Source organism: Pezoporus wallicus, unplaced genomic scaffold (genome assembly GCF_028554395.1).
Source record: "Pezoporus wallicus isolate ANWC-B61680 ecotype Strahan unplaced genomic scaffold, APGP_CSIRO_Pwel_v1 contig_13350, whole genome shotgun sequence".
In the NCBI taxonomy this organism is placed as follows: domain Eukaryota; kingdom Metazoa; phylum Chordata; class Aves; order Psittaciformes; family Psittacidae; genus Pezoporus; species Pezoporus wallicus.
This window is the reverse complement of record NW_026637943.1, coordinates 62,609-76,730: the sequence shown is the minus strand read 5'-3', so window position 1 is coordinate 76,730 and position 14,122 is coordinate 62,609. Positions and strand designations below refer to the sequence as shown.

Sequence of the window (14,122 nt, the reverse complement as noted above, 5' to 3'; positions counted from 1 at the left end):
CATATGAAGGCGAGGGCAGAGTGTGCCTGAAAGTAAGACGAGGTGTGTTCATTACCTCTCAGTTTTCTACACTTTTCATACTTTCATGACAGAATAAACTACTCACTCCAAAAGTAGCTCCCAGACTGTCCTGTTACGATAGCCTTGCCTGTGCCTTTGCAGACTGGGTTTGAAGTACCTAAAACTTCCATGGGAAGATAGTGAGGTGTTCTGATATTGGATAAAACACAAATGACACAAATATGGATAATACAATATTTTTATATATTTAATACATTCATTATAAATAATGTGTAGTTGGTTCATCTTTCAGTTTTACCTGATGTTGCAAGGACAATACATTACACCAGAACAAAAAACTCAATAGAAAAAATAATACACACTTGTTCTCATTTACACAGAAGTCATTTGTTATGAAATGACAGCACCTGACACCAAACAGGAGACTTAACAGGTAAATGATGGAAAACCTGAGAGACAGTGATAGCATTTGCTGAAAGTAAACAAAAGGATGCTTTCTCTTTATAGAGCCAAACAGTTCCATGCCCTACCTTCCACATAACCTGGCTAAATTAAAACATGGTAGAATCTTTACCCCCCCCCCCCCTTTTTTTCCAATCAGGGTTCAAAGAACTCAATTTTCCTTACATTTAAAGTAGTAATTAGAGAACATGTGACAGTGTATCCTTTTAAATAATTCCAAATTGACAAGTGGCACTTCTACTGTGAGAGTTCAGTACACATAAACTTAACTTGCTGTCTCTCCCCTTCCCAAACTCCTAACCCGAGATATCCATGTGCCTTTATTTTCACAGTGATTCATAAAGCAAGAGTTGAAAACATTTAAAACATCTTCTGGTCACAAGGTAGTTAGTGTCTTAATTGACAAGACCTGTTGTAATGAGTGAGGCCTAGAAATTCAGTTCTTTTCAACTGGTACAATACCAATAGATACTTTGGTATCTTTAAAAAGCCTATACTGCATAGGATACACATTCATGCACAAAAGACCATTTATACTTAATAAATTATGTGTTTCTATGCTTGTTTTCAGTAGTGTGGGCTTAATAAACTAGCTGCTTATCTTCTGAGCTGACACAATGGACCAAGAAGCAACGTGACACTTGTTTGCAAGCAGCACTACTTTTCTCTGTGTTCCCTCCTTTTGGGAAGGGATTATCCTGAATTTTCCTGTAGCCACAAAACCAGTACAGTACAGAAAGGCTCTAGAATATGTAATTACAAAAGGCACTTCTGAGGATTAATTCACACAAGTGTTCCAGTGAAACTGATGTTTCGCTTAAGAAATATTTACCAAACCTCCTCCTCTCTCCTGTGATTAGATTAGTTTTTAGAAGCTAAGTGAAAGAAAAGTAGAGCAAGTTAGGTGAGAAAGGGAGGAGTCAAAATTCCCTTTACTCCATTTTTCCCCTCTCTATTCCAGCATCCCAGCTGCCTTTTTGCTACTGTGCTCTAAAAGTGTCTGTATGTTTGGTTTAGAAAAGCCTGGTAACTACCAGGAGGTTAAAAGAATTAGTTAAGTAGTCTAGCCTTTAAAACTGAGTAATGTGAAACTAATTGCACAATAGCTTAAGTGAAGTACCCGTTCCTTCTCACTGGCATTCAGACACCAGTCACAGACTGAGTGTTAGAAGGTTACCTAGGTCAAGATATGAAGTAGTGTTAAAATGTGCTAGCTAATAATATTTTCCAAAATACAGTGCTGATCATCTGAACCTGCTTAAGATTGTTTCCTGGAAGTATTTTGAAATTTTGCTCAGTTACCATATTGCTGACACACAGCAAAAAACTTTTTGCAGCCTCTGAGAAGCAGGATATACAAATCCCCGAATTTGAGATTACTTGGAAAAATGCACACTAAAAGCATTTAGAATAGCATAGCAGTGAAGTAATTTATAGAGACTTTGATACTCCGATGTGTTCTTCTTACATGATCGTATTTCCACTTCCACTATATTCCCTGCAGAAAGGAAGGGAGGAGGAGGTCATCACCCTGTGTGTCTAGCTCAGTCCCTCAACCCTCCAAAATCGGTAAATAATCACTTGGACATAGGGAGCATCCCCTACAGCCACATGCTGATCAGTACTGACCTTGTAAGGCAGAATTATCCCCGTTTCTAGGGGACTTTTGGCTCATTACAAGTGCAGCCGGAACCATCACCTCACTAGTGGTCTCAGAGACAAACTATCTACTCTCCTCCTCTGTATTCTCAATTCACGTGTATATGAAGAGGTCCCGTTTGAAGCATTGCCGGTGTGGCCCCTTTCACTAGTTTTACTTACATTGTTTAGATGTCTTACTGGTCTGATGGAGACAAGGCAGTTGCAGGGCATTTAGACTATTTGCAGTAATAGGTTACATACAAGCATTTGAGCATGTAAGTTCTTATTCAGCTGCTTCCAATTCAGACGCCTCTCAGTCTTGAAGGTGTTCCCAGAAAACTTGCATCTCCCCAGCCTCATGGGCTGATCAAACAGGACCTTGATGTTCTGCTACCTTCATGGCCACAGAACTTCTGCATATTTGTCTAGGAGTACTAAGGTAATACTCATCCAAGTGCAATTTGTTTTGTCCTGCCTTCCCCAATGCATATTTATCTTCATCCACTGACATTAATATCCACATTTATAACATTGAAGGAAACTAATTTAGGCTGTTATTCCCTGAGTTCTTCATAGTCACATTGAATATGTTTCCTCACAATTAATTACAAACTTAGATTCTATACTAGGGCCTAATGCAAAAGACAGGCTTTTCCAAATTACCACTCAGATTGAAACAAACACTGCATTAATGGCAAAGGCCCACATCTGTGAGGCCTAATGATGGGATTTCACTGATGAAATTATTCAAATCCCCCTCTTCATTCTTCTTCCAGTTCTTTAACAAACTTGTCCTGCTGCTTTACTGAATTTATAAATTATATAAGCAAAACTCCCATCTTCAGCTTAATGACTCTTCCCTTCTTTAGTAACTTATCTCCATATGCAAAAAAAAAAAATAAGGCCTCTACAATTTTTACATTGTCTGGCAGCACAGCTTAAAAAAAAAAAAAGAAAAAAAAAGAGTAGCAGTCTTTAGTTGCCAGCTGGGAAAATTCTTCAGATGAAGCAGTTACACTTACTTGGAGGCAGTAGGCTATTTACATATTTTAAATAAAACTTTCTTTTTCTCTGAGCTCTGCAGAGAAATGGCCATGAGGAATAACCCAGAAGCCCAACACATCAAGTGGAGCATATTGCTTTACAAAAACCAGAATCAATTTACAAGACGCAGACCATATCAAGAAAGTCTTGCTTTCAATACCAGTTATACTGACAGTGTTGAAGGCTCACCTATCAATATTACTGGCTTTGGAGCATGAAGTATTCTAGAAAGCCAAAAGTATTTTAAAGGTTTGAATTCAGTAATGCATGTTTGCATTAGACCTTGGCTTCAATCTAGATATGAGTAATTGATTCAATACAGTAAATTCAGAATTTATATTTTAAATTAAAAACAAAGTATCAAAATAAGTTAACCTAAGAAACCATGTCTTGTTCTTTTACATAGCAAAGATTACTTTTAGACAAAACTTAGCAGAAAAACAGTTTGGGAATAAACAAAAATTCTGTTTTGGCAGTGTCTGGTTTGGGATTTAGCTCTGTCCTCTCCTTGGAGGTACCCGTTAACTAAAAGTCACCAATACAAAAAGGCAACACAGTAAAAAGCTAAAAAATAATTTTAGTAAAGTGCACGGGACCGTGGCATACTGTATGTCTTTGCTATGACCTTATCTCGGATGCTGAATGAAATGATGGGGATGCCAAGTTCTTTACTATCCTATTGAGGTTGGCAATTTTTTCTTCCAGTAAATAGTTTTTCTTTTCAGCAGTTCTCTGCCGCTGCTCTGTCATCTCCAAAGCCTTCAGCAGTTGTGCATTCTCAACATAGAGATCCTTGACCATTGCATCTGCCTTAGTGTTCTTGGAAAGCTGAATTGTGAACAGAACAGAATTACTCAGCAAATTAAAAGGAAAATAAATATAAATTAAAAGCAAGAACAGTGCTGAAGAAGTAAGCCCAATTTGGAGTTTTAGGAATAGACAAATAGGCTGTAGTTTAGCTCAGAAGCCTTAAATAAAAAGGAAAGCACCTTTAACTTTATTCTAAGCAAGAATGACTTTGCAGCTTGTTATTTACAGAAGTAATGGGGACAAACTGAGGAAGAGAGTAAGAACACCTACTTGTTCTTTCAGCTGATTTACTTTATCTTGGAGAAGCCTCTTCACAAGCCTTAATTTCTGTTCAACATCAATCATGCGTTCTTCCATCATTTTTAGAAGCTGCTCATGACCCCCCTGTAAAGCAATATTTACATGAGAATCAGTTAACCAAACTGAGTTCACATTCATTTTTCTTTTTTTCCCCCAGTTTATGCTTAAGAAAATAGCTGGCACTCCCCATTTGAGTCTATTTTATAGAGTAGACTAAATGAATAAACTATTCGTGGAAGCAAAATATTATGGCAACACTTAAAGAACACTTGCAGCATTAAACTGATTTTCTAAGTTACACTCGAGATTACCAGATCTAAGAGAAACTCATATAAAATTTAAGTTCTGTCATTACTGTGATAGATCTGGAAGTCTCCTTTTTGTGTTCTTGGGTGCTGCCATATTTCTTTTGAATGGGGGAAACAAAATGCCAATCAAAATCTTAATGATTTCAGAAAAAATTAAGGTGAAGTCATAAGGGCAAGTCTGACAGTACAACTCTCCCACACCAAAGCCCCTTTGAAATGAAGTAATATCCTAAAAAAGTAGGATGCTATTACGCAAACTCGATTCTTTTTTTTTTTTTCCTCACAAGATTAGCTGTTCATAACCAATGTTTACCAAATAGGAACTCTATAAAGGTTTTCCTCTTTTTCTTCTGTGAGGTAACAGTCTAGCAACTTACTGGAGTGCCCATTGCACCAACATTTGAATGAAATTTTTCTCAAATAACAGAAACACCAGGAACTACAAGAAAGGTTGGTTGTATCTGAGAATTTTAGACACTGACAGCCAGGAAAGGGAGTCTTTATTTTAAAGCTACCATGTTACTCTAACTCTAGGAAGTCACCTGAGAAGATTAACTTTGAGAGAGCACTAACCTTCCCCAAAGGACATACCATCAAAACCAAAGCACCTTCACACGTCTGGGAAGATAAATGAAAAACTGCGGGAAGATTGTTTCAGGTAGGTAGTTGCTCATCTAAACCACTGTAGAAAGATCCTCTTAGGGGACTGATTGAAGTCCACTCAACATTTTATTTGTTATAAACACCAGAAATTCCTTAAATCTATATAAGGGGCTATATGACTATCTTGTGAAAAATTGGAAAAAAGTCTACAGAAAGCAGGTTTACACTGTGGCTGGACTGGATATTTTCCTGGATTAAAAAAGCATTACTAAGCAGAAATTGAGGGGATTTAGTAGCCAAGTTATCTTGAGCCATCGTTCATAGTTTGATTGGAATTCAAAAACATAGCTGACTATTACAAATTCATACAGATTGCAAGAGCCTTGAGTGAGTAGTTAAGTGGAAACTAAGAATTTATAGTGGTCTCAACACCCATGATACCTGGGGTTTTTTTTTGCCTTAAAGTTGATTTGAGAACATTCTAACTTCATATTAGTTCACATTTAACGAGAGAGGCCAGCTGCAGTGTTAGCTCTAAGGCCATTAGAAAGTTAGAAGCAAAAAGATCTTTGAAAACAGAGCTGAAATGGTTCATGGCTCCCATCTAGAAAAAAATCGTAGGCCTTAAGGAGGTGTTTTGCTAACCTATTAAAGAATTAAAAATCTAGTTTAATTTGGTAATTTGAGACAAAGAATAAAGAATGCTGTCCAAGAAACTGGTGTGTTAATTTTCCCTTTTCTGGCACTGCCTGTTTACTTTATGGCTACAATAAATAGAATATGCCCACATACTATGCAAATTCTTTCCTTAAATGTGCAGGTACATCTGCTAAAGAGAAGCTGAGTATCTGTACTTAAGTACATTCCTATTAGAAATCTTTTCCAGAAATCCTGATACGACAATCCTCAGTATCAAAGACAAATACCTTGTCTAAAATTTGTTAAATCTTGTTCACAAAGCTGAAACTATTGATACTATTAAGACAAGAGACATTATGTTTAAAAAATTTTTATTTTTCATTTACATCAAAAATGTCATCTTTCCCTGTTAAAAACTTTATACATCTTATACAAAAGTGGAGTATAAACACCTCAGGTTTTCTTCAAATCTCATATAAAATTAGTTCCATTTGAGAAAAAATAGTCTCTTTCCACACTGAGCAACCCCATATTTTAAATAACATAAATAAAAAGTCTTTGCAACAAATTAAAAAAGACAGCTTGTAAACTTGCACAAAATAGCTTCTAGAGAAATAAATAACACTGTGGAGACTTTTTTTTTTTTTTAAAGAAAAAGTACAAAATAATTGGATCCTCAAGTTTCTCAGCTTATGCCAGTTCGTGTGTTTGTGTGTGTTTATCATGGTAAGGAATGAAATCATAAGCAGCCAAGCTGTCAGAGGTGCCCAATCCTCCGGTAGGAATCTGCATGCACTGCTCGCTGCTCCGGTAGCAAGGCCTAGAGAAAGAAGGCAAGTGGGATACTTCACCCTGATATCCAGATTTTCTTTTAAATACTTATGTATACTTAAAGCAAACCACCAATACAAGCAAAGCAAGCAACACAAGACAAAAAACACACACACAAGAAAATATGCAGAGTATTACATATTAGATTTCTCTATTAGTATTAGCACTACACATATGCAATTAAGGAGATATTCAGGATGCATTTTCTAAATGTAAGGGCTCTTCAGATAGCTCATCCATGTTTTTGAGGGATTTAAAACCATCAGTGGCATTGATTAACAGCAATTAGTAGTTGTTTCTTAGAGGAAATTATCTGCCTCTCTCAATATATGTATATATAAAACCTCAGATTGCCAAATAACATTTCTGAAAAGTACAGTCCAGCTGACCACCTTTGAAAGCTTATTTGCATTTAAACCTAGTAGCCTTTTCCTAAGGCAGGAGAACAAGCAGTTGGTCAGAGGTGATTTGAATTTTGAAATAGAGATGAAGAAAGGGGAATTTGAGCAACTCTAAGTACTTTGACAAAAATATGGGTTAGCAGGTGTTCTAAGAGGACTTAAGGAAAGATTGGGTCATTAACAGGCTTCCAAATCTAGTTGTTGAGCAAGGAATATGAGAGCAAGTGTGTTGTTACTGTTCAGTATGTAAGAATCACAGCACTAGACAGAGCAGAAACAGCCATTGGGAATTCAGAAGAGTTCACACAGGTATACACAGCAGAAGGGGCTCAGGAGTTTTAAATTAGTGAAATTTGAATTTATGACAGTAGCCTTTGGAGGACAATAGCTCAAGACTGACTGCAAAATGAATAAAAACACAGATCACCATAGCCATGATCAAAAAAACAATGGAAATTGCAAAGCATGATAAACACAAGAATTCCAAAGTGGAAGGGGATGACTCTGAATACCTTATTACTCAGGATCTAAGAAAGCTGCAGAGTGCAAAGCAGTAGTACCAAAACTAGGTGACTAAATTTACACAGACAGAATGGACATAACCTGATGTTGTACTCACTGGTGAAAAGGTGATGAACAGAGATTAGGATGCAATTTTTCAAGATGCTAAAGGGGACATTAAAATGGACATAAGCTCAACTAAATGCTAACCTTGAACATCAGGACAATGCAGAAAAATTAACAGTGAGAATTAAAGTGAATGTGCTTACAGAAATGTCAAAGTTGACGCTTTGACTAAACTAAAACAAATTTGGCCTTGTTTATAGTTGTAGAATGCATGTATTTAATAATGGTTTTAGAAAGTTATCTAGTAAAGCCCATGAAAAAAAAGGTGAAGGAGATGTTATAAACTGGAATATTGATTCAATATATGCACACAAAAAAACAACATGATAGGAAAAAATTAAATTGATTAACTGCATTAGTGCATTGGCACCAAATATTTGCAAAGCCTCTCTGAAACTATTTTTAAATTCAAGAAGCTTCCCAGAATAAAAGCTGTTACAGGAACTGTATAAGTGATTTATCTGTAGAACTGCAAGTTCCAGGATGTGACCAGTTTGCAAATTGTTTCTCAGGCATTCAAAGGCAAAATGATAAAGTCATCCCTCTTAATGCAATACACAGCACATTCATTTACAGATGCTGCTGCTGTAATATGGCTTTTATTGATTTCAAAACTGAATGGCAGGCTTCACTTGCCACTGTCTGGCACCAAGCACATTAATCTGTGGTAATGCACTTCTATTAGGACTCAGATGAAAGGCAGAGAACCTTACAATTGATTTACTTATCCTATATTAGTTGCTGTTAAGTTCTTTTTCTGGGGAAACTTTGATTTTATGCCTTTCTTAAAAAAAGAATTCTTACTTCAGTTTTTGGAAACTTCAGAAACTGTTACTATATATATATGCTCTCTCCATAATACCTTTTTTCCAGATTATCCTATAAACACATTCAGATATTTTTAGGCTTCAAAGACTTGGTCTTATTTTTTTAAAAAGTATAACTGGTATCTGAGTTTAGAATGTAAAGTTCATTTGTTGTTTGGTATTTTTTTCCTGTTAAGAGATAAATAAAAGTGTTAGTATTTTATCTAAGTTATTTAGAGCTTTATCTTTTCTCATAAGTTGTAATACTATGTAAGACCTATGGCCTGAGCCAAACAGATATTTAGACAAGGGGGAATGGTTTTAAACTGACAGAGGGAGATTTAGATTAGATACGAGGAAGAAGTTCTTCACCGTGAGGGTGATGAGGCACTGGCACAGGTTGCCCAGGGAAGCTGTGGCTGCTCCATTCTGGGCACTGTTCAAGGCCAGGTTGGACAGGGCTTGGAGCAACCTGGTCTAGTGGAAGGTGTCCCTGCCCGTCGCAGGCAGTTGGAACTGGATGGTCTTCAAGGTCCTTTCCAACCCAAACCATTCTGTGATGCTGTGATTTGGTAAGCCTAGTCCCCAAACTTAATAAGTAGGACAATTTGCCTCTCCCACATAAAAATTGCCTGTAATTCAGTTTTACATGCTAAACCCCACAAACACTACTAAAAGTGACTCTGTTCAATATGTGCAGTGGATATAATCTCCCTTGGAATTAGATTGTTACTGTCATACAGAAACTTCAACACTGGCATTTCTGAGGAAAAAGCAGTGCTCTCCAAACAACATCTTTTCCCATGGCCAAATAGTGAGGATAAAATGACCTTATAAAAAGGATTAATTTGTTTGAATTCTGCTTTACTACAGCTGACAGAATTCCATGTGACAGCAACAGCCCAAACTAGTATTTTATGTGCAATGAGTATGTGCTTGTGCAATAGGTAATGTGTATTTTTTAAAACAGTGTTTCCAGACATCGACATAACGTAAAGAAAACAAAAAAAACCCAACCTACAAACACTTGCTGCACATCGATCATAAGGAGAAAAGCCAGTTGTGTGTGGATGGGAATGTTTTTTAGCTCAAAAACATTACGAGGACTTTAGAATTAAGTATGGCTTAAGCTGAACATGCTAAATAAGAAAGGGCTGTTTTGTACATATGTTTGGTAGAATGAATTTTAATTTTAATTTTTGAACTGGCATAAACAGAGAACGGATCTCATCAGAATTTGAAAAACCCAGAAAACTAAGCAGATACCCTTTTAAAGTTGTAACCTGTAGAGTAATGAGAGCTTTACCTGTTGCATGTTTGTTTCAGAGGGTCTATTTTCAAGTTCTTCCTGAAGACGTTGACTCCTCCTCTCTGCTTGTAGTAGCTGGTGTTGGAGCTGCAGGAACTGTTCCTTGGGCACCATAGCACAGCCTTGCTGCTGGAGCTCTCGGGAGTGCGGTGAGTGGCTAAGTATCACACTGGTGTTTGAGTGGAGCATCTGAAGAGCAGAGTAAATCGGCCATCAGGAGAAAGCAGCAGTGCCATACATACAAGATATCTTTTGGCAATGCTGGCTTACTCTTGAACAATTTCTTGTATGAAAGAAAAACAAGCCTGAACTCAGTAACAGAAGCTAAAGAGGCAGCTTTTCTCTTTCCAATGACAAAAAGATGCATCTTTATCTGCAATTCTGAAATCTAAAGGAATCTGAGCTTTGACTTATAATTTCAGTACCTAAAGGGGCCTGCAAGAAAGCTGTGGAAGGACTTTTTAGAAGAGGATGTAGTGAAAGTACAAAGGGGAATGGCTTTAAAGTGAAAGGGTTTAGATTAGATGTTAGGAAGAAGTTCTTTACCGTGAGGGTGGTGAGGCACTGGCACAGGGTGCCCAGAGAAGCTGTGACTGCCCCATCCCTGGAAACATTCAAGGCGAGGTTGGATGGGCTTTGAGCAACCTAGTCTAGTGGAAGGTGTCCCTGCCCATTGCAGGGGGGTTGGAACTGGATGATTTTAGGTCCCTTCCAACCTAAACCATTCTAAGATTCTATGATTTCAGATTTGAATTAAAAATTCACTGAATTTCTGATAAAATCCTATCATAGTTAAATGTGCCTGCAGTGAGCTTTAACTTAATAGTGCTTTTTAATTTTAACCTTGATCTCATCAGCTCTTCTAAAAATAGCATCCACTTCCAAATAAAAATACTAGCATGAGGCAGGCTGAAAAAACTGTCCACCACTGCCGAGTATTTCTCATCTTCAATTCACAATGGAGAGAGAACTTTCTCAAAAGCAAAATGAATTTTCAATGTCATGTATGATGACTTAAGTAATTTGATGCCTGCTGCTATAGTATTCAGAATTGAGTATCTGGAATCCCATATATATCTTTCCTTATGTTCACTACTAACTGTAGAAATGTTAACATATTTTATAATTTTCATTTTGAGACATGCCACAAGCAGAGTTTGATACTGAGTCTGGAGACCTGAGTATATGTGCTACATAAGCAAAAGTATACTCAGAGGGGCCCTTGAGATAGAGAGGGATGCACGTAACAATCTGAAGTAAGAAAATAAAAGCTTACAAAAATGCATCAGCAAGTCTGTTTAATGTAAAGGCAACAGACACTAACAAATAGTTTGTGTGTAATGGTGGTTGTTAAAATTACGCTACCAAAGAAGTTTTTATTGGTAAAACTAGGCATGTCACATGGGACAAAAGGATCACACTCTTGATAGTCCTTGCTGCAGCAAAGATTGCAGCTCAGAACCGACTTGTCCCAAACAGTTTACCTTCCCCACATCATTTCATTGAGTACTGCTGCCAAGCAGTGCTGTGACAGTTACTGGGTCAAAGTGGCTAGAGAAGAAGCATTTCTGACATTGTCTTACTATAGTAGCTTTGTAACCACGACAGACCAAGTTAGATAACTGTCCCAGCATTAGATGATCTTTCAGAGAGTATTAAGAGCTAAGATAGTCACGTGAAACAATTTAGCATTTTTCTAGACTAAGGGGAAATCCAGGTAAGACTAGCTCACATTGTAAGAGTTAATAATACTAATAAAAGACCAGAACTGTACAGTGAACACTCCTGATATTTCAGAAAAGCTGATTTGCAGCTTGAATTTGCATAAGAGTAATACTTCTTCCCATAAAGGTCCCCAGTTGACATCCTCATAAAATTCTCACCTGTTATCTGAAAACCATTACTCTATTCCCTTAGGAAAAGGCACATAGGATTATGTTAGTGGTCTAAATTTTCCTCTCACAGTGGTATAATTAAGGCGTCAATGTGTAACATATCAGTTACTGAGGCCATCTGTAATGTAAATAACTAAGCATTTTTCATAATGGCACAGCTCTTCTGGCCGTGTTTGCCTCTCTACATCTCTGCTGGCCCAGATAAACAGGAAATATGTTAAAGTAGTTTAAAACTATTTGTATTTTCTTTTTAAGCTGTAAGAAGGTTCTCTTGAATCAACTTGTTTGTAAAGGAGCTATTCTTTTTACTGACAATATAAACAGTGAAATTAAAGAGGTTTTGATGGGATTTGTTTAGGATTTCCCTGTAAGGTTGTGATGTACACGAGTATCTAATGAAATAGCTGAAAGAACAGTCAATGTTAACGCTTCTTAAAAATACATACCATTTGCTTGGCTAATGAAAACAATATAGACTTACCGCATTCTTCTGTGGAAGAAAGCGGAACAGTAACAAACTTACTAAACTATTAGAGATGACACTAAGTGTAATCACATTTCAGTTAGTATTATTAATTAATAAGTAATTAATTAAGGAAACATTTGACAGTGGTGAAAAAGCATGCAGATCTCCGAGTAAATATGCAAACACCTTCAAGCCTCACAGTCAACGGGTTAAAAGGAAGGAGTTGAGCCACTTTTCATTTTCTTATGCTGAGTTTAATTCTTTTGGACGCAATTGGTCATTTCTCTCCATTTTCATGGCAATGCCTTAGAAGTATGCAACTTCTTGGCATACAGAGTCAACTTGCATGATATATACTAACAACAAAGAGTAAAAATTTTACATTGAAATTGGTTGATGGGGCTTTGAGCAACCTGATCTAGTGGAAGGTATCCCTGCCCACAACAGGGGAGTTGGAACTGGATGAGCTTTACGGTCCCCTTCAACCCAAACCATTCTGTCATTCTATAAAAATGAATAGTGGCTTCTTTACAAGAGATGCACAGAAGAAAAAAAAAAAAATCCATAAAAGAAACATGTTATCTTCATGCTGTGGTAGTACATTGAAAATGATTGCTCTACCTTCGCACACTATTTCAGAAAGAGAACTGCACCCTTCTCTGCTAGTTCCAACCACTGAGTTCTAGACAGGTTAGCCACAAACAAAAGGAGAACAGGCACAAAAGAGAAAGTTAGAAGTCATAAAGTGCTAAGTGAATGTTATACACACCTGCTGGGAAAATGTTATCAGGGGTAACAAAAGTCCTGCATGTTTGAAATACAAATTTTAGGAGAAAACACAATTCCATGCTTAGTGTTTATATTGAAGAGTTTAACAGTGTTTGGAGTTTTCCCAAAGCTCAATTAAGAGCATATAAACAAAAACAGATGGCACATAAACAGTCTTCTCAGTAACTTGTAAAAAAAAATCTGATCTTTTCTAATAAAGTTTTCAGAATTTTATAGCTAATTACATACTATATTCAGCATAATGTTTCCCATTTGCTCTCTTGATGAAAAATATGAAGTCTTTTAATAAACAGTGTTGTAAAAACCTCAACTAGAAGATGCTTTGATTTATGGAATAAGTCAAAATTGTGATGTTTGGGTTTTTTTTAAAATATTATGTTTTAATCTCAAATTCAGGACCTCAAGTTTAGGCATGACTGCTGAGAGGCAACACAGAGGTCTAGCCTAATCTGAAGGGATATGTTAACATACCATAGTTAAGCTTGCTCATCCCTGTAACCAAGGCAAGTTGGGTAAATTGTTGTCCTATCGTGATCTAGATAGGGTAGCAAGGCTTAAATTCAGCAAATTATTCCTCTAATAGGAACAGGTTTGTACATTAAGAGCAGCATTATACAAATATTAGTTAGGAAACTTGAGATGACATGTTTTAGGAAGGAAGAGGAAAGTGCCTCAAGCACAGCAATAAATGTCTTTGCTATTTGATTTGATATCTGAAGCCTTACATGAATTATGATAAACCACAACATGCTTCAAAGAAGCCAGTTTGCCACACTAGCATCTTGATCACAAAGATGAGAATAGGCATTGGGGGAGATTAATTCTTCTGGTTTCCTTTAAGTTTTCACCTTTCCTACACATCTAAAAGTTGTCTTTAAATAAATTCTTAGATTCAGGGAGATACTGAGAAAGCCCCACACTATTCAGCACTGATTGACAAGTACCTCCATTAACTGATCATCCAGTTTGACTTGCTTTTTCCTTAGCCCTTCATTTTCTGACCTGGTTTCCAGTTCACGTTCAAGAGAATTCATCTGACTGATCTGTTAAAGACAAGAAGTTTCCTTAGGAAGGTAGTAGTTCCTTATTTTATCCCCCCCATATGCAAGTCACAAATCATTGCATGTGAAGACAATTCAGGATTAAAAGACATAAGTATTTGGACAAGTC

At 36.8% G+C, this 14,122-nt stretch overlaps 1 protein-coding gene across 8 annotated transcripts in view; it reads right to left on the bottom strand.

Annotated features, from left to right (window-relative positions):
• Positions 1-3,558: 3,558 nt before the first annotated feature.
• Positions 3,559-14,122, bottom strand: part of NIN (ninein) — a 62,924-nt gene continuing 52,360 nt past the window's right edge. For 5 of the 8 annotated variants that reach the window (XM_057408444.1, XM_057408445.1, XM_057408446.1 and 2 more), the window contains 4 exons: positions 13,897-13,995; positions 9,800-9,991; positions 4,249-4,362; positions 3,559-3,996 (listed from right to left, as the gene is read on the bottom strand). In XM_057408444.1, coding sequence (XP_057264427.1) covers positions 3,787-3,996; positions 4,249-4,362; positions 9,800-9,991; positions 13,897-13,995 — 615 coding nt within the window. In that variant the 3' untranslated portion in view covers positions 3,559-3,786. Of the gene's footprint in view, positions 3,997-4,248; positions 4,363-6,182; positions 6,649-7,679; positions 7,727-9,794; positions 9,992-12,784; positions 12,846-13,896; positions 13,996-14,122 lie in introns of those variants that run through there. The other 3 variants (XM_057408447.1, XM_057408448.1, XM_057408449.1) reach the window with 3 other exon arrangements.